This window comes from Macaca fascicularis, chromosome 15 (genome assembly GCF_037993035.2).
Source record: "Macaca fascicularis isolate 582-1 chromosome 15, T2T-MFA8v1.1".
Classification (NCBI taxonomy): domain Eukaryota; kingdom Metazoa; phylum Chordata; class Mammalia; order Primates; family Cercopithecidae; genus Macaca; species Macaca fascicularis.
In genome coordinates this window covers 101,082,504-101,103,546 of record NC_088389.1, presented here as the reverse complement: position 1 = coordinate 101,103,546, position 21,043 = coordinate 101,082,504, and the positions used below count along the sequence as shown (strand labels likewise).

The window sequence follows — 21,043 nt, the reverse complement described above, 5'->3', positions numbered from 1 at the left end:
AAAGCCTCACATGGAACAAGTATAACAGCAGCAGGGTGAACTTCAAAGCCATTGACTTAGTTTTAATTCCAGCCTGTCCATTTTAATGTCCAGAGAAACAAATCATGTTTACAGGAACATTTATTATCCTATGTGCTAATAGATAAAAGCCTAGTCTGTACAAAGACGAGCTGTTTATATGGCAGTTCCCACTGAGGTTCGGAAATGTATTCAGTGTGCACAGTGCCCAAGAAAAACACTGTAATAAATCATAAGAGGCAAAAAGTCGAGCTTAAAAACAACTTAACAAAAACGCATAAAAGTGACTTAACTCCCTGTGCTACCGTAATTCTACAGTAGTTTTGTACCATTACCATTTTAATGAAAATAAGCAGAATGACAACCAAGCAGCTGGCTTTCTCTCGTATTGCAATCTATAGTCATGGCCAGCCCCAAAATGCTTGTTCAGTGAGCATTATCGCACTGAAGTGGGGGTTCCCAGTGTGAAAAACACAGGCTATTTTCTCTAACCTGAGGCATTTCTTTTTCTTTTTTTTCTAATTGATTTTATTTTATTTATTTTTTAAATTTTTTTAATTTTTTTTTTTTTTTTGAGACCCGGAGTCTCACTCTGTCGCCCAGGCTGGGGTGCAGTGGCCAGATCTCAGCTCACTGCAAGCACCGCCTCCTGGGTTTACGCCATTCTCCTGCCTCAGCCTCCCGAGTAGCCGGGACTACAGGTGCCCGCCACCTCGCCCGGCTAGTTTTTTGTATTTTTTAGTAGAGACGGGGTTTCACCGTGTTAGCCAGGATGGTCTCGATCTCCTGACCTCGTGATCCGCCCGTCTCGGCCTCCCAAAGTGCTGGGATTACAGGCTTGAGCCACCGCGCCTGGCCTTTTTTGTTTTTTTTGAGACAGTCTCACTCTGTTGCCCAGGCTGGAGTGCTGTGGCATGATCTCGCTCATTGCAACCTCCGCCTCCCAGATTCAAGCAATTCTCCTGCCTCAGCTTCCTGAGTAGCTGGGACTACAGGCACGTGCCACTACATCCAGCTAATTTTTGTATTTTTAGTAGAGACGGGTTTTACTATGTTGGCCAGGCTGGTCTCGAACTCCTGGCTCATGTGATCCACCCACCTTGCCCTCCCAAAGTGCTGGGATTACAGGCGTGAGCCACTGCAGCCAGACTAATTTTTTTTTTTTGTAACGGAGTCTTGCTCTGTTGCCCTGACTAGAGTGCAGTGGTACAATCTCTGCTCACTGCAACCTCCGCCTCCCGGGTTCACATGATTCTCCTGCCTCAGCCTCCCAAGTAGCTGGGATTACAGGTGCCAGCCACCACACCCAGCTAATTTTTGTATTTTTAGTAGAGACAGGGTTTCATCATGTTAGCCAGACTGGTCTCGAACTTCTGACCTTAAGTTATTTGCCCGCCTCGGCCTTCCAAAGTGCTGGGATTACAGGTGTGAGCCACAGCACCCAGCTAATTTTTGTATTTATAGTGGAGACGGGGTTTCACCATGTTGGCCAGGCTGGATTTCTTGAGACAGGGTCTCGCTCTGTTGCCCAGGCTGGAGTACAGTGGCACAATCATAGCTCATTGCATCCTTAAGCTCCTTGGCTCAAGTGATCTCTCACCTAGGTCTCCTGAATAGCTGGGACCGCAGGCACGCACCACCATGTCCAGCTAATTAAAAAAAAAATGTTTTTATTTTTCTTTTAGAGATGAGATTTTGCTATATTGCTCAGGCTGGTCTCGAACTCCTGGCCTCAAGTGATCCTCCTGCCCCAGTCTCCCAAACTGTTGAGATTACAGGCCTACACCCAGCCTAACCGAGGCATTTCTTCTCAAAGCCCTGCTTGCTCCTAATTTTCAAAACATGCCCAAAGGCATACATGCCTTTAAAACAACTTAATAAAAATGCATAAAAGTGACTTATGCCTTTGGGCATGTTTTGAATGGAATACATGCCCAAAGAGGGGACTGTGTTCCTTTTCTGAGATCTCCGGGGGAGGGTTGAGTGGGGGCTGTTTTGTGAAGGGTGGACAGCTCCGACCTGCAGTTCTTTGTGGTCTTTGGTGCCAAACACCAAGCCATGTGACTTAGTGGCTCACTTCATCCCAGGAGTAGAAGGGTTAAAAGCTTGAAAAGCTGCTGGTGGCCCATGTGGCATGTCTGAGTAGGATTTATGGTCACTGCAGCCATACTGTGGTGTGGGGGTTACATACCATACAGTGTGCATACAGTGTGCAGAGGCTGAGCCCAGAGGGAAAAAGCTGGATGAAACACTTGTTGGAGTGGCATCACTTTTCACCATGAGTCCTTATGAATGCCACAGCCCAGCAGGTAGAGTAGATGTTGACTAATCAGGCATCGGTCTCTCCATTTCTGCTGCTGGGGGACAATCATTTTCTTGGCAATTCAGGGTCTCAGTTACTTCTGTATTAAATTATATTCTCTTTTGGCTAAATGTTTGCAAAATCAGGTTCTCTCTGTCTGATTTAGGGTCCCTTGCCTTTCCTTCCCCTGACAGTGATCTTCTGTTTGGTGGGCTTGGGGCTCATCTCTTGTTTCAGCTGCATGGGAGAGCCATCCATGTTGCATGCTGTCCTTTGACCTTGTGATGATGTCCACTGAGATGTCTGTCATGCACTTGCCTGTGTCCCCATCCTCACAGGCTGACATCAGTGGCTCTAGGTGTTAGATCCTTGCACTGTGACCCAGTCCTCTTGTAGATTTCTCCAACAGCACAGTTTGGGGCTCAGGAACTCCATCCTTTTCCCCACCCTGCGCTTAGAAAGGTGCACGCACTGAGACCCCTCTCAGCTGTAGCTCCCCAACTCCTCAGGTGTCACGGCCTGTGCAGGGCTTCCGAGAGGGCCTTATTTGTATAAGACACCTCTGTGTCTCTAATACAGTCCTACCAGCTCTTTCTCTTTCTCTTTTTCTGCCCCTCATGTCTTAGTTGGAAGATCTGGCAAATTGAGAGTTTTTGAAGCTCACGGACTTTTTTTTTTTTTTAAACCAGAAAATAAACACCAACTTTATTAATATAATAGCAACAGAAAGAGTTTCCAATTTCTCAAAAGGAAAATGACATGACACCAGCACAAGTGTTAAATGAGTTTTCTAAATGCTACTTTGAAAATTAAAGCTCAGTGGCAACTTATTTATTCTAAACTATGTCTGACCACCCCCCTCCCCCGAGGCAACGCATATGGAAGGAAGGGCCTGGAAGGCAGAGAATTAGAAAAAAAGGCACTGTGAAAGGTCAGTCTCTGTGCTTTTAGTTTGAGTCTGGGCTCTTCTTTCACATCTAATCCCATTTTGTGCATAAAACTGAAGGAGCAATTTGAAACCTGGTTTTAATTTGGTCACACACTGTTGTGCAGGGCGTCCTTGGGCACATCATCTGCCCTCTGAGTTGGCTTCATCTAAAACATGACAGGTTTAATTCCCTGGTGATAAAAATCATCAAAAATGCAAAGATTCCAAGAATCTGTTCTTGGGATAGCTTTGCCATTAGGCATTTATATCTTGTTCAATATTTAATGCCTAGGTGGATATTTATTATCTATCTTTCCCACAATTAGCTGGACAGAGGCAGCAGAGTCTGGGATGGTGGGAATTACCTAGTCTGGGCCAGGATCTGGTCTTTGAAGGGCTAGCTGTGTGGTTGTGGGGAGGTTGCATCATCTCTCTGGGCCTTTGGAGGATCACTAAGATTTCATCCACCTCTAAATTCTGTGACTCTGACTTATATGGTCTTTTATCACACTACACCACGAGGCAGATCTTCATTGTGTTAAAAATGTATGTTTAGGGTCCGCATTTTGCCTCTGCACTATTTTTAGTTTTCAGGCAGGGCCATATAACTGAGACTTCAAGACCGCTCTTGGCCAGGTGCAGTGGCTCATGCCTGTAATCCCAGCACTTTGGAAGGCCGAGGCAGGAGGATTACTTGAGCCCAGGAGTTTGAGACCAGCCTGGACTACATAGTGAGACCCCTGTCTATACAAAAAATAAGCAAAATTAGCTGGGTGTGGTGGCATGCACCTGTGGTCCAGCTACTTGGGAGGCCGAGGTGGGAGGATCACTGGAGGCTGGGAGGTTGAGGCTGCAGTGAGCTGAGATCATGTCACTGGGTGACGGAGCAAGACCTTGCCTCACAGGAAAAAAAAAAAAATGTATAGCTTTTACTGAATCAAGAACCTAAAGAGTCAGGAATCTGTTGTCAGCCGGGCACGGTGGCTCATGCTTGTAATCTTAGCACTTTGGGAGGCCAAGGCAGGAGGATCACCTGAGGTCAGGAGTTCAAGACCAGCCTGGCCAGCATGGTGAAACCCTGTCTCTAATAAAAATACAAAAATTAGCTGGGTATGGTGGCAGGTGCCTGTAATCCCAGCTACTTGGGAGGCTGAGACACAAGAATTGCTTGAACCTGGGAGGCGGAGGTTGCAGTGAGCCGAGATCGCGCCACTGCACTCCAGCCTGGGTGACAGAGCAAGACTCCATCTCAAAAAAAAAAAAAAATTCTGTTGTCTGCTGTCTTTTGTTTGAGGTCTGCTGGGACCGCATGTGCTGTCTCACAGATAGCTGAGTTGGGAACGTGTGAATGATATTTGGATAGGCTTGCTTCTTAGACTCCAGCATGCTTCAATGAGGAAGTGGTGCGTACAGATGTCACAGACACACCCACTTACCATTTCAGAACCTAAAGCCTAGGACAAGTTGCTCTCTACAGATAAACATAGAGATCCAGAAGTAAAATCTCACACCTAAGCCCTACACTGTCTCTGTTTTATCAACAAATAAAATATAAACGGAAGCCAAATCACAAAAAGGATTCAGTGAGAGGTCAGAAGCAAATGGTAGTAATATGATGGGATGGCATTCAGGCAAGATTATTCTTACAAAGCCTATCCAACATTTTTATTCATTCAAAACATCTATATGCAAAGCAATATTTCTGCTAAACAGGAGACTTTTGAATGAATGATTTTTGAGTTCAGTGTTCATTGAAACGATGTATGCAGAAAAATGTGGACTCGTCTGTGCCCAGGAACGGCCTGCACACCTCTTCTGTAATGTGTTTTTTTTTTTTTTTTTTTTTGAGACGGAGTCTCGCTGTGTCTCCCAGGCTGGAGTGCAGTGGCGCGATCTCGGCTTACTGCAAGCTCCGCCTCCCGGGTTCACGCCATTCTCCCGCCTCAGCCTCCCAAGTAGCTGAGACTACAGGCGCCCGCCACCACGCCCGGCTAGTTTTTTGTATTTTTTAGTAGAGACGGGGTTTCACCATGTTAGCCAGGATAGTCTCGATCTCCTGACCTCGTGATCCACCCGCCTCGGCCTCCCAAAGTGCTGGGATTACAGGCTTGAGCCACCGCGCCCGGCCCTCTTCTGTAATGTGTATTGGTGGTTCTGCACATGAGGGTAATGGAGAATGGGAAAAAAGCAACTGTTCATGTTTCATACCTGCATGTCGACATTGCTTTTTGGTGGGGAGGGAAGCCAGATGGTGATGGACAATGGGGTGCTTGAGGCCTAGGGTCAGGGCAGGTCTGTGTGGATGCATGCCCCACCAGCCTGGCCCATGAAAAAATGCTTAGACTCAAATTTTTGCACTTCTTCACGATCTGACTCCTCATCTGCTTTCTAACTAGGATGCTCCTTTGATGGGCAACCCTACTGTTGCTGTTTGTGCAGCAAAGGAAGGAAGGAAGGTTCCTGTCCATTCTTATAAGAGGGCCATGTCCCTTTCACATATGGAAAAAGTAGGAGAGGTGGAAATAGAGGAGTGAGAAAACAGATATAGTATATTCAGGAAGTTTCTGACTTTCTCCTTTTTTTTTTTTTTTTTTTTGAGTCTGCGTCTCACTCTGTCACCCAGGCTGGAGTGCAATGGCACGATCTCAGCTCACTGCAACCTCCACCTCCTGGGTTCAAGTGATTCTCCTGCCTCAGCCTCCCGAGTAGCTGGGATTACAGGCGTGTGCCACCACGCCTGGCTAATTTTTGTATTTTTAGTAGAGATGGGGTTTTGCCATGTTGGCCAGGATGGTCTCAACCTCTTCACCTCAAGTGATCCACCTGCCTTGGCCTCCCAAAGTGCTGGATTACAGGCGTGAGCCATCACACTGGGCCAGAAAGTTTCTGACTTTCTGACAATAAATTTGAGAAGAAGACAAAATGACTCTTCTCCTCTCTTTGGTCATGGATCAATTACTGAAGTGTCCAGTAATTTCTCAATAGAAAATAAATCACCCCCTGCCCTCCACTTCCATGCCCATGGAATCTATTCCTTTACAAATTTTTAAGAGATGAGGTCTCACTAGGTTGCCTATGCTGGTCTTGAACCCTGGGCCTCAAGCAGTCCTCCCTCCTCAGCCTTCCAAAGTGCTGGGATTACAGGTATAAACCACCATACCTGGCCTGGAATATATTCTTGATCAAGCCATTTGTGGAACGGTTTAAACTCAGATGTACCACTGTTTTCAGTAAGACTTTTAAAAAATATTAAAATAACTTTTTCCGACCTTTTCTCATAAGAGAAATATATACTCACTGTTTAAAAAATCAGAAAACATAGGGAAAAATTACAAAAGGAAGTATAAGTTATTCTTTATCTCCTCACTGGAGGTAGATAGTAACTGTTCAAATTTTGTATATATTCTTTTTACTTAAAAAACTTTTTTTAAATTTTAAGTTGTAGTAGAGATGGGGTCTTACTGTGTTGCCCAAGCTGGTCTTGAACTCCTGACCTCAAATAGTCCTCCTGCCTCAGCCTCCCAAAGTGTTAGGATTACAGGCGTGAACCACCTCACTCAGCCCACATTTTGGGGGACAACAGGATATTTTCTCTCCATATATATTCACACACTTATGCAGCTGATCATACATCATTCTTCTCAGTTAGTAGTGTAGGGCTAACATCTTCCCATTTCATGATATAACAGTCTGGTACCTTTTTCACAGGTACATATTAGTCCCCTGTAAGGACATACTGTATGTATTAAACCAGCCCTTTATTGTTGAGCATTTAAGTTGTTACTACCTTTTAGCTCTCATGAGCAATGCTGGTATCCCTTTTCGTGTCTCTATCTAATTATTTATCAAATTAATTGCCAAAATAATCTGCAGGAGAATATTGCCAGATGGCCCTGGATTAATTATAAATCCCACCAGTGTGGTACAGGGCCTGTTTCCTCCTGCCTCCACCAGTGGTTGGTGTGAACAGATTTTTTAACGTTTTCACTGACCTCACAGATATCTTGCTGGTGTCTTCTTTGGCATGTTTTGATTACTTGTGAGATTGAATATATTTTCATATTTATTTCTTGGTCATTAGTATTTTATTTATTTATTTGTTCGTTTGTTTGTTTATTTATTTATTTAGAGGCAAGGTCTGGCTCTGTCACCGAGACTGGAGTGCAGTGACATGATCTCAGCTCACTGCAACCTCTGTCTCACAGAGATCAAGTGATCCTCCCACCTCAGCCTCCTGAGTAGCTGGGACTGTAGGTGTGCACCACAAAGCCTGGATAATATTTGCATTTTTAGTAGAGATGAGGTTTCGCCATGTTACCCAGGCTGGTCTCAAACTCCTGGGCTCAAGCAGTCTGCCCGCCTCGACCTCCCAAAGTGCTGAGATTACAGGCATGAGCCACCACGCCCGGCCAGTATTTCTTATTTTATAAATTATTTATTTGCATCCTTGCCCACTTTTATTAAGTTGGGCTATTCTTTTTGATTTGCAAGTCTTTTCTGTGTTACAGATTTTAACCTTTTGTCATATGCTACAATTTCTTTTATTCATTTATTATTTTGATTCTTAAATTTTTCTACCTATATATATTTTTAACATTTTTACGTATTCAGAACTATCCTTCAAGTAGGATTTTGCTTTTGGTTTCATGTTTAGAAAGTCTCTCTTCATTCCAGGATTCTAAAAATATTCACCTATATTTTATCGTTATGGCTTTATTTTTTACATTTACATTTATAACCCATTTGGAAATCATTTGAGTGAAAAGTATGAGGTAGGATTAAGATTTATTTTTTTTTTCTTTTACCTGATGTCTAAGCCACTTACTGAATTAAACATTTTTTGTTTCACTGATTTGAAATTCCCCATTTACCATTTACAGAATCCCTATAGATTCTTAGGGTTATTTTCAGACCCTACTCTGTTCCACTGATTTGTCTTTTCCTGTGCTGCTATCTCACTATCTTAATTATTACAGCTTTAATAATACATTTTAATAACTACTGTTGCAAGTGCTCAGTTATTATTTGTTCTTCTGCAAAATTTTCTTGGCAAGTTGGGCATGTTTATTCCTCCAAATGAACTTCAGAAATAATTTTGTCAAGTTCTAGAAAAAGAAATTCTTATGGTGTGTGTTAATTTCATAGATGAATTTGTACAGAATTGCCGTATTCACACCATTGAGCCTTACCATTCAGAGGCACAGGGAGCATTTCATTTGTTCATTTTCTTTTACATCAAGGCTTTTGCATTTCTTCACCAAGGTCCTGAACTTTTATTGTTAGGCTTATTCTGACTGGTTATGGCTAGCATGTAAGAAAACCAGTGCTCTTTTGTATAGTTACACCTGTGAATGCACTTTTAATTTAGATTAGATTTTTCAGTTATCTTGAACTTTTTTCAAAGAGAAAGTTATGTCAACTGCAAATAATTCTTATTTTATAAGCCCCCTTCTTCTCAATTTACTTCTTATTTTATCCAATTGCACTCATTAGTATTTCCTGGAAAATGTTAAATTATAGCAATGGGAGTGGGTGTCCATTTATGCTTTGGGCTAGACTTTAGTAGTAATACTACCTTTATTTTACTGTTGACCTTGCCGAGGAAAGGTTCCAGAGCTGATCTTTTATCCTGCTGAGGAATTATTTTATTTTCCTGAAAGCTTTTATTAGGGATGGTTGTTCAATTTTATCACATACTATTTTGTACATGATAAGTGTGTATATGATACTGTGTGTGTGTGTGTGTGTGTATGAGCTATTAAATGGAATATCAGTATGATTTAATAACATCAAGTTATCCTTTTGAAAATTACATTTCTTTTGTAGAGTTGGGGTCTTACTCTGTTGTCCAGGTTGGTCTTGATCTCCTGGGCTCAAGCAGTCCTCCCATCTCAACCTTCCAAAGTGCTGGGATTACAGGTGTGAGCCACACAACCAACCCAAATGATTCTTTTATCTATGGAATCCTAGTGCTGTTTTTGCAATCAGAAATACTCTTTTTTTTTGAGACAGGGTCTCACTCTCACCCAGGCTGGAGTGCAGTGGCACAATCACAGCTCACTGCAGCCTCTACATTTGGGCTCCAGCGATCTTCCCGCCTGAGCCTCCCAAGTAGTTGGGACCACAGGCAAGCACCACTATGCCTGGCTAATTTTTTGTATTTTTGGTAGAGATGGGGTTTCACCACATTGCCCAGGCTGGTCTTGAACTTCTGTGTTCAAGTGATCCATCTTGAACAGCTGAGCGTTATTTTTCTTCCAAAAGAAGACTTGATTTTGTACATCTGCAGGAAACCTTAATGCTTAATTGGCACTTTTTGAGTTCTCTTCTGAAAAGGAGGCCTAAATCCCTTAGATTTGTCTTTTACCAGATTGGTTTACTTTTGCTAGATGCAATGGAAGCTTTCGATTTTGTATTTTTGACCTTCCTGCCTCCATTCAAGTTAGACCCATCCCTATATTTGGGTGGGGCAGGGAAGATGAGAAGAACCAGGTAGGAAAGAGACGACATTCAGATGGTAGGCCTCCCTGACCCCAGGCAGGACTTCAGTGGCAGCCTGGACAGCTCAGGGAGCCTGGGGAGGGTTGCCTGTGTCCAGTGAGCAAGGCTGGCACTTGCCAAAGGCCCAGCCTCTGTCTTCTCTATGGAGATCTCACCTCCATTCATTTCAGGACTGCCCACAAAAAAATAGGCTTCGTTTGACATCATCAACTAATCAGCAGTTGAGGAGGCTCCCTCTCAAAAGCAGCAAGTGTCCTTTTGTGCTAAGTAGGCAAGCACAAAGCCAGGGGCCCCAGTCCGCTGCTCTCGCACCCTCCGTAGGCCCAGGAGAATTCTGGAGGCCTGATCTGTCTCTGCAAAGAAAGTCTTTTACACATTGTGCGCAGTGTTCAGTAGCTTTTTTGATCACATTTATTTTATACTCTGAACTGAGTCAGTCAGCGAGAGGTGCTTAGCTTGTTACTGAAAGGGGTGGGGAGTGGTATATAAATAATGAGAACTCAGAGAAACTTGTGCTGTTAACAGCTGTTCTCCAGTAAAGCAGAGTTTATTGTGTCACTGCCTCTGGGTGTGTTTTCCTGTGAAGGCCAGAAATAATGCAGTGGTACAAGTCTGTTGGGTACTTTTTTCCCTTTTCCCAGGAGGATGGTAACTCTCTCATTAATACTAAAGACAGGTTTAAAGATTCTCTAATTGATAATTGCATTGCTGTGTGGTTTGTTCGGCATGAAGGCTGACCATTCTCCTTTAAACCTTAGCACTGAGCCTCAAGGAGAGGGCCTGACTTGGTTTCCCCCAGGCTGCCAGCTGAAGGTCAAGTCGCCGTCTCTCTAGGCCAGTCCTCTCCCCCTCTGCAGATCATCTCTGGTCCCATTCAGCCTTAATTCTGTTCTTGTCTACCTGTGACTTCCCCATTCCATGCTATCTTAAGTGCAAAACATCTATCATTTTCTAAATAATGCCTTATTATATGACTGTCATTAACTTATATGCCGGGATGTTAGATTAAACATCACGGCCTCTTAGATCCAAACTCTCCACTGTGTTAAAAAGGTGGGAGATTTTTCAAAGGGCTGCAAATTGTAGGTCCCTCAGCAGAATCCAGCCTGCATACACACCACTGGGTGGCACCATAATTTATAATGTTGAACTTGAATGCCTCTAAGTAGCGGAAGCACCCTTCAGCCCACCATGGAATCCATTACGATCTATGATTGAATGCACCTGCTCCCACCCTGCCCCTGACCTTTTTTTAATGTGTCTGGCTCCTGAAGACATTTGCATTTACAAATTCTGGTGTATGCCAGTTAGAAGTTCAAGTCCTCTGTTATTTATTTATTTATTTATTTATTTGAGACAGGGTCTCACCCTGTTGCCCAGACTGGAGTGCAGTGGCGTGATCTTGGCTCACCACAACCTCCGCCCCTCGGGTTCAAGCGATTCTCATGCCTCAACCCCAGTAGCTGGGATTACAGGTGTGCAACACCATGCCCGGCTTCAAGTCTTTTGATTGAGATCAGGAATCAACTAACTTTTCGCAAAAGGGCCCGATAGTAAATATTTTCAGTTTTGCAGGTTGTACAGTCTCTGTGGGCAACTGCTCAACACTGCTGTTTTGAAAATGCAGCTGTAGATAATACTTAAACCAATGAGCATGGCTGTTTCCAATAAAACTATATGCAGACAAGGAAATTTTAATTTCATATAATTTTCTCCTGTCATGAAATATTCCTTTAATTTTTTTCAACCACTTAGTAAAAACCGAATATAAGAATCGTATAACTTTTCTTAGCTCATAGCAGGCCAGTTTTGGCCAGTGGGATGTGGATTGCTAGCCCCTGATTTAGATCACTGACCAAAAAGTTTTTAAAGGTTTTCCAAAGGATGCCAGATAAATCAAAATGATCCCGGGCCTTTTATACTAGCAACTCACTTCCAAGCAGATCTTTTTTAAATGCGTGAAAAACGGTAAACTTGAATTATACAAATTACATGAGCCTAACAAAGGCTTCTATTGGCTCTAGATTTTCTTGAGGCTCTGTGGGTGGCCCTCTCTGCTCTCTGTGAAACACTTCAGGGATAAGGATGCTAGGTCAATGACAGCACTTGGATTAGAAGCAATGAGAACCATCACAAAATGACAGCTCCAAGGGGCAGTCAAGAGAGTATCACTGTCAGCTAGATCGAAAGTGAATTCAGTGGGAACAGACCCTGATTACACTTGAAATATATGTAAGTCACAAGCATAGAAACTTAATAGTTCTCCTGTTCTGATGGCTTCATGCCAGTTTTCCACGATCACTTCTATAAAGCCATCTTCCGAACACAGCGAGAGTATCTTATTTCTTTTCCAATCCTAGCCCACAGCTGAATGGTCTTCTGTTCCATTTTCCCCGCAGTGGACACAGATCCCCTCAACTAAATGAACCCCCTCCTCTCACGACTCACTTGAAAGAAATGAGTACCTGCCAGTGAGGAGGCTAAGCCACATTAGCGCTCCTCCAAGAAAACCACTTCTAATGAGCTTTTGTCTTAACAAGCATTGAGAAAACACTGAGCTCTTCCTTTCATTGTTCTCCTCCCCGCCACATCAGAAAGGAGTGGAGAAAGGGCTCCAAAAAGGACCGAGCAGAGAGGGTATTTTGTTTTGGTTTGGTTTGGCTCTTTGCAACTTACCATTCTATGAGTTCTGACCCCTTGTTATATTTTTAATAGAACATGTTTAGAAAAACATTTCCGCCATAGCTGCTTCACTGGGGTTAAAGAGGACTTCACTGCAATCTAATTCTGGAATGGCTCAGGTTTCTCCAGTAACCAGTAATATCTGAGCAGATTTCAATGTGAGTGACCAGGAGAGAGAGAGAGAGAGAGAGAGAGAGAGAGAGAGAGAGAGAGAGAGTGTGTGTGTGTGTGTAAAGTTTGAGCATTTACCAAATGCTTGGCACCATGAGTAGGACAAAAGTCATCATACATGACATTGTTTTAGCCTCAAGAAGCCCAGCCTTGTTGGGTTGTAACAATCTGTATTTTGACTTTTGCTCAAAGGTCTGGTGAAGTGGGTTAAAATGCTGTTTCTCTAATAGAAGTTGCAGAAGTGTAGTTTTCAACTCCATGTCTTTGTTGAGTTTTTCAGGGGAGACTTTTTTTTTTCCTTTTTGCAGCCCCATCCCCGAGCATCAAAATGCATTAATAACCCTATCTCCTACCTTGAGTAGGACCCAGCATTCACTGGTCTGCTATTGCCTTTTGCTGCCGTAGCTTTTCAACTCAGAGTTCCATAAGGGTTTATACGTAGATCTGCACATAGAGAATCAACTGCTACAGATTCATTTTACCCACATTGGGTTTCCTCGAAAAGTACTTTGTACAGGGTGTTGTTATGACTATCATTCTGCTTAGAAGACAGCAGAGAGCCTTCATCATGAATAGATTATCACAAAGGTGATAGATTTGGTTGGTTTTGTTTTGTTTTATCATATTTCTGCATCTCATCAGCACAGGTTAAGAGAAGCTGGGGAAAATAGAATGAATAATTTTGGATGACTCAAATGCACCACACTGGACAGCTCCCAGCCTCTGCAGTTTCTCTATGGGTTCCAGGAAGGCCGGGACAGGAGTGAGAAAATATTCACTCCTCACACCTAGCCAAGGAGTGTCTGGAGAGTTCTGTGGAAACCAGGAGCCTGTGTGTCCTCTGTCTGTGCAGCAGCTGTTGTCGGCTGTGCTTGGAAAGGTGTAAAGAGTAGGCAGAGGCAGGCTTTTGGGAGCCGGGCGATGGCAGTCACTTACAAGGGGAGCAAATGAGGTTCTTATCTTCAACAGCTCGTCTGCTTGTCTGCCTGTGTGTGTCCTCCCCAAATGCGGACACAGACCCTCCCCTGCCTTCACCTTGTGGGTGGGGCACAGTAGGAGGTTCTGGATGCTGGCCTGATCACATCTGGCAGGCAGGGCTTAGCTGCATTTTCAGTGGGACACAGATGTTAGCATGAATCCAAGGAAAGCAATCGGAAAGAGGGATGTGGAAGCTGTCAAGTCCCCAGGACCCCCAGGAGTCAGGACAGCCATGTGGCCAAGAGCACAGGCCTTGGTAGACAGGGCCAGTTCATGACTCTGCTTTCCAGTTATGTGAGCCTGAGTACACAGTCTAACCCTCCAAGCCTCAGTTTTCTTATCTGTGAAATGGGGCAACCTTGTGGGGTGCTTGTGAGAATTCAGTGAAAAGGGCACAGGAAGCCCTTAGCTCTATGCTTAAACAATGTTAGTTTGTCTTTTATGAGGAATATGGAAGAAACTGGAATTGTTTGGAAACTGGAGAAGAGATTAGAGAAAGACGTATCTGCAGATTTTTAAAGGATTAATGTGTGGCACAAGGAACAAACTTTTTTTTTTTTTGAGACAGAGTCACTCTGTCGCCTAGGCTGGAGTGCAGTGGCATGATCTTGGCTCACTGCAACCTCCACTTCCTGGGTTCAAGCAATTCTCCTGTCTCAGCCTCCCAAGTAGCTGGGATTACGGGCACATGCTACCATACCTAGCTAGTTTTTGTATTTTTAGTAAAGGCAGGGTTTCATCATGTTGGTCAGGCTGGTCTCGAACTCCTGACCTCAGGTGATCCACCTGCCTCGGCCTCCCAAAGTGCTGGGATTACAGGCATGAGCCACCACGCCCAGCACAAACTTATTTCTGCTGTTAAGACAATATGACTTAAAGTATGGCCTTTGCAGGAAGGCAGATTTTATATCACTAAAAGATGTGACAGAGATGCTCAGGAACGGAGTGGCCCCTGCACTCAGGAGCTAAGGGAGAAACGCTCACTCCAGATGGGAGGTTGGTTGGACCCAATGCCAGTTCTCTTCCATCCTACGACACCAAGAAATTTAGCAAAGAGGCTTAGCTTTTTTACTCTTGAAAGAATTTATGAAACCAGCAATTGTGTGGAATAAAACAGAAAAAATAATTTCCAAGGGACCCATTGGGGACCAAATGGCAAGCTCATTTGCTTAGAAGTGTTAGTGACTTCCTCATTGTATTAGTTTGGGCTGCCGTGGCACACAACCACAGACTGGGTGGCTGAAACAACAGAACCTTATTTCCTCACAGTTCCGGAGACTGGGAGTCCAAGGTGGAGGCGGGGGACGGGTTGGTTTCTTTGGAGGCCTCTCTCCTTGGCTTGTAGATGGTGGCTTCATTGCTGTCTTCCCACCGTCTTCCCTAATCTTCACATGTCTGTGTCCTCGTCTCCTCTTATAAAGACACGAGTCGTGGATTAAGGCCCGCCCTCATGACCTTGTTTAACATCAGTTGCCTCTTTAAAGGCGTTAACTTCAAATGCAGTCATTTTCTGGGGTGCTGGGGGTTAAGGCTTCAACATAGGGATTTTGGGGAGGGGGACACATGACAGTCATCTCCAAGGGATTTATCCTTTGAGTCGTGGGGACTATTGACCATGACAGCCCTTCGGAATTTTTTTCATGTTCTTTAAACTGTATCCTGTCTGATTCCTTTCTCTTAGGTGAACGGCCCTTTCCCTGCACGTGGCCAGACTGCCTTAAAAAGTTCTCCCGCTCAGACGAGCTGACACGCCACTACCGGACCCACACTGGGGAAAAGCAGTTCCGCTGTCCGCTGTGTGAGAAGCGCTTCATGAGGAGTGACCACCTCACAAAGCACGCCCGGCGGCACACCGAGTTCCACCCCAGCATGATCAAGCGATCGAAAAAGGCGCTGGCCAGCGCTTTGTGAGGTGCTGCCCGTGGAAGCCAGGGAAGGATGGACCCCGAAAGGACAAAAGTACTCCCAGGAAGCAGACGCGTGAAAACTGAGCCCCGGAAGAGGCACACCGACGGCACAGGAAGTCACTGCTCTTTGATCAATGTTCTGATTTTCCTCTCCCTGCATTGTTTTTAAAAAGCACATTGTAGCCTAAGATCAAAGTCAACAACACTTGGTCCCCTTGAAGAGGCAACTCTCTGAACCCGTCTCTGACTGTTGGAGGGAAGGCGAATGCTTTTGGGTTTTTTGGTTTTGTTTTGTTTTTTTTTTTTCTCCTTTTATTTTTTTGGGGGGAGGGTAGGGGGTGGGCGGGGGGGGGGAGGGGGGTAAGGCCAAGACTGGGGTAGAATTTTAAAGATTCAACACTGGTGTACATATGTCCGACTGGGTGAGTTGACCTGTGGCCTCGCACAGTGATTCTGGGCCCTTTATGCTTGCTGTCTCACAGAATTGTTTTCTTACCTTTTAATGTAATGACGAGTGTGCTTCAGTTTGTTTAGCAAAACCACTCTCTTGAATCACGTTAACTTTTGAGATTAAAAAAAAAAAAAACCGCCATAGCACAGCTGTCTTTATGCAAGCAAGAGCACATCTACTCCAGCATGATCTGTCATCTAAAGACTTGAAAACAAAAATCAGTTACTTATAGTCAATGGGTAAGCAGAGTCTGAATTTATATTAATCAAGACAAACCTTTGAAAGGTTACACTAAGTACAGAACTTTTAAACCTTGCTTTGTATGAGTTGTACTTTTTGAACATAAGCTGCACTTTTATTTTCTAATGCAGAGGATGAATAAGTTAAATACATGCTTTGAGGATAGAAGCAGACATTCTGTTTGGCACCACGTTATAATCTGCTTATTTTACAATATACACGTTTCCCTAAGAAATCGTGGCAGAGATGTGAGGGCAGAATACACACAACAGATGCTGAAGGAGAAGGAGGGTAGTGTTTCGCAAAAGAAAAAGAAAAGAACCAACAGAATTTTAACTCTATTAACTTTTCCAAATTTTCCTATGCTTTTAGTTAACATCATTATTGTATCCTAATGCCACTAGGGGAGAGAGCTTTTGACTCTGTTGGGTTTTATGTAAATGTGTGCATATAGTAATGAGATCTGGAATTTTTTGGTGAAAAAGGTTTGTTGGTCTCCTTCCTGTGTTCCTACAAAACTCCCACTCTCAGGTGCAAGAGTTATGTAGAAGGAAAGGGAGCTGAAATAGAAACAGAAAAATCAACCTTTATAAGTAGTGAACGCCAAGGGAAAATACCACGATGATTTCAGAGGAGACTCTGCAAAATCGTCCCTTTTGGAGAACGTAGGCGACATGGAATACTACGAATGAAATCACATCACTGTATCTTTTACATCAGTAGCCTCACCACTAATATGTCTTGTATCTAGGTGTCTATAATGGCTGAAACCACTACATCCATATATGCCATTTACCTGAAAACTTAACTGTGGCCTTTACGAGGCCAGAAAAGTGAACTGAGTTTTCATAGTTAAGAAAAGACCTCAAATGAGGGGAGTCAGCAGTGATCACGGGGGAAATGTTTACATTTTTTTTTTCTTCAGAAGTAACTCTTTCTGATGATTTTATCTGATATTTAAAACAGGGAGCTATGGTGCACTCTAGTTTATACTTGTGCTCTGAAATGTGTTGTGTAAACATAGGGTGCCTACCTATTTCACCTGACACATACTCGTTTCTGATTCAGAATCAGTGTGGGCTCCTGCAGTGGGCGCGGGTCACGGCTGACTCCAACTTCCAATACAACAGCCATCACTAGCACGGTGTTTTTTTGTTTAACCAACGTAGTTGTATTAGTAGTTCTATAAAGAGAACTGCTTTTAACATTAGGGACTGGGAGCAGTCCATGGGATAAAAAGGAAAGTGTTTTCTCACGAGAAAACATGTCAGGAAAAATAAAGAACACTTTCTACCTCTGTTTCAGATTTTTGAAACACTTATTTTAAACCAAATTTTAATTTCTGTGTCCAAAATAAGTTTTAAGGACATCTGTTCTTCCATACGAAATAGGTTAGGCTGCCTATTTCTTACTGAGCTCATGGAATGGTTCTGCTTATGATACTCTGCACGCTGCCTTTTAGTGAGTGAGGAGTTTGGGGTTGCCTAGCAACTTGCTAACTTGTAAAAAGTCATCTTTCCCTCACAGAAAGAAACGAAAGAAAACAAAGTCAGTGAAAGACAATCTTTATAGTTTCAGGAGTAAATCTATATGTGGCTTTTGTCAAGCACTTAGATGGATATAAATGCAGCAACTTGTTTTAAAAAAATGCACAATTTACTTCCCAAAAAAGTTGTTACTTGCCTTTTCAAGTTGTTGACAAACACACATTTGATATTCTCCTATATGTTATAGTAATGTAACGTATAAACTCAATACTTTTTATTCTTTGTGATTAAATCCTGTTTTAAAATGTCACAAAACAGGAACCAGCATTCTAATTAGATTTACTATATCAAGATATGGTTCAAATAGGACTACTAGAGTTCGTTGAACACTAAAACTATGAAACAATTACTTTTTATATTAAAAAGACCATGGATTTAACTTATGAAAATCCAAATGCAGGATAGTAATTTTTGTTTACTTTTTTAACCAAACTGAATTTTTGAAAGACTATTGCAGGTGTTTAAAACGAAAGAAAAGCTGTTTTATCTAATACTGTAAGTAGTTGTCATATTCTGGAAAATTTAATAGTTTTAGAGTTAAGATATCTCCTCTCCTTGGTTAGGGAAGAAGAAAGCCCTTCACCATTGTGGAATGATGCCCTGGCTTTAAGGTTTAGCTCCACATCATGCTTCTTTTGAGAATTCTATTTGGTAGTTATAATTACAGAAACTGATTAGTTCGTCAGTTTGCAGATAGATTTAGCACAGTACTCATCACTCTGGATAGATTGAGATGTTCTTTCACAACAGATGATCTGTAACACTGTAAGATACTGATCTTTACAACTGTTTAATCAGTTTTATTTTTGTACAGTATTAGTGACCTAAGTTATTTTGCTGTCCCGTTTTTGTAAATCAAATGAAATTATAAAAGAGGATTCTGACAGTAGGTATTTTGTACATATGTATATATGTTGTCCAAATAAAAATAATAAATGATAAAGACTGAATTGTTCCAGCCATTATGTGTTGTAAAAGGGGGCTATTTCACCATAATGAAAGTTACTTCTTTAACCTGTGTTCACAGGATTTGGGGATGAGTGCAAAGATGATTTTACCCTGTACCTCTTAACACTCGCAATATTTATATAGACTTCTGTGTATATACAAGACCTCTGAGGAAGTAGATGGAATAGAGGTCACTGGAAACCGTTATGTTATGCTGGAGGGGAATATTTATATTTTGGGAGATAAATCACTTTAAGAGGCTTTTAGAGCTCATAAGTGTGCAGGGTGTACTAGGAACTGGTCAGAGAAAGTTGTAAGCTCAGATTGTCCTCCTGAGATACGATATTAATAAGAACACACAAGTTGAGGTTTCATTGGCTCCACAGTAGAAACTAATACCAAGCAAAACAAGCATCAAAGTGTGTGTGTGTGTGTGTGTGTGTGTGTGTGTGTGTGTGTGATTTATGCAGATGTGTACTAGCTATTACGTATTAATTAAGCTTTTATTGTAAACTAATCATGGTGTTGGGTGTTTAGGTTTTTCTCGTTTAATCCTTATAGCAGCTCTGTATAGTAGATAATTATTATTATGTACCTATTTCTGATGAGGAAATTGAGGATTGGATAACTTGCCAAGAGGTACATCTAATAAGTGGCACTAACTGTGTAAATTTAGATCTGCTGAATCCAACCCTCCATCTTTCTTTGCCTGCATCACAGCAGCAAGGGATTTACTGGAGTGTACCATTCATTTGACCCATTTTATTGAGCACAGCTATTCATGCCAGGCACTGTTGTCACTGTGGATACAAAGGTGAAAAAACAGACAAGGTCCCTGTGTTCAGGGAGCTTCTGTTAGTAGAGGGAAATACATACCAAGTAAACAGATTATCCATGTACTCTCAGATAGGGATAAGCATAGTGGTGAGAATAGAATAGGGTGATGTGATTGTGACTTGGAGGGTGGGGAGAGGGTACTACAGATTGAGGAGGCAGGGAAGACCTCCCTGAGGGTCTTCACATTTAAGCTGGGACCTAGATGACAAGAAGGAGCTAGCCTCAGAAAATGTGTAGGGAGTGTGGAAGGAGTTTGACAGGAATGTGACCAGCGTTTGGAGGAACAGGATGACAGTGGGGTGGCTGCAATATAAACTGGACGAGAAGAGAAGGGAAGTGCTGGGGCCCAGTTCACAAGGGCCATGTATTGCAGGTTGTAACACGGCGTTTGCTTTTGATTCTAAGGGGAGGGGCAATCTGTTGGAAGTTTTAAAGCAGAAGAATGCTACGATCCCACTTGTATTTCAGCAAGCTCTTTCTGAGTGCTAAGGAAAATGGATTTTAGAGGGACAAGAGTGGAAGCTGGGAAACTAGCCAGGAGACTTCTATTTGTCCAGGCAAAAGATGATGGTTTTCCAGACCAGGCGGTTAGCAATGGAGATGGAAAGAAATGAAGGGTTTCAAGAAATACATCAGAGGCAGAGTCATTTGGATTTGGTTATGTTAGGATGTCGGGGGTAAGGCATAAAAAAGTCCAGTAATGACCCTCAAGTCTATGGCCTGAGCAACAAGTAGATGTTACTGCAGAGTGGTGAGGGTGGAGGAAAGGGGGAGAAAGTGGGTGGATGAGGGAAAGGGCATGGGTTCATCTTTGGACATGTTGAGGTTGCAGTGCCTGTCAACTGGGAATGTCAAGAGAACGATTGTATGTATTAGTTCAGATCTCAAAAGAAGTGGACTGGACTGGAAATTTGGATGTCGTAGTCATATTTGACAGTAATTGGAGCCAAAGAAGTGCACGACATCACCTGGGAGAAGAAGTAGTTAGAGCCTAGAACCAAAGAGGAGGAGAAGGAGGAGGCAGAAACGTAGCTCAGGAAATAACAGGACAAACAAAACCCAGAAAATTGCAGGGCTGTTGAGTAAGGGATGGGGTGGGTTAGTCAATTGTGCTGCATGGCATTGAGGAGTATAGTAAGACCAGTGCTGAAAAGTGTCCCCTGAATTTAGGAATCTGAGGTTATTGGTGACTGATTAGAGCCATTTTATTAGAATGGCAGAAATAAACAGCTGGTTGGGGAGGGGGAGAAGTAATCTTGAGGTGAAAATTATAAATAGAAAGTATAGTCAATTCTTGCATAGTTTGCAGAAAACAAAAGCAGACTTATTTATAAACAGCAAAAGACAGGAAAAAGAGGAGGCACAAGAAAAACAAAGACAAAATAAGACGAAGGAAAATAGAATACACATGCCACTTAAACCTCCTTACTAAAAGTTAGATTCTCAATTTGGATCAAAAGCAAAGTCACAGCACCTCAAGAGGCTGAGACAGAAGGATGGCTTGAGCTCAGGAGTTCAAGGCTGCAATGAGCT

The 21,043-nt window shown here is 42.8% G+C and overlaps 1 protein-coding gene across 1 annotated transcript in view; it reads left to right on the top strand.

The window, feature by feature from the left end:
- KLF9 (KLF transcription factor 9) overlaps positions 1–18,668 on the top strand; it is a 30,414-nt gene extending 11,746 nt beyond the window's left edge. Inside the window, exon 2 of the mRNA XM_045373129.2 lies at positions 15,262–18,668. Coding sequence (XP_045229064.1) covers positions 15,262–15,491 — 230 coding nt within the window. The 3' untranslated portion in view covers positions 15,492–18,668. The remainder of the gene's footprint in view (positions 1–15,261) is intronic.
- Positions 18,669–21,043: the final 2,375 nt, after the last annotated feature.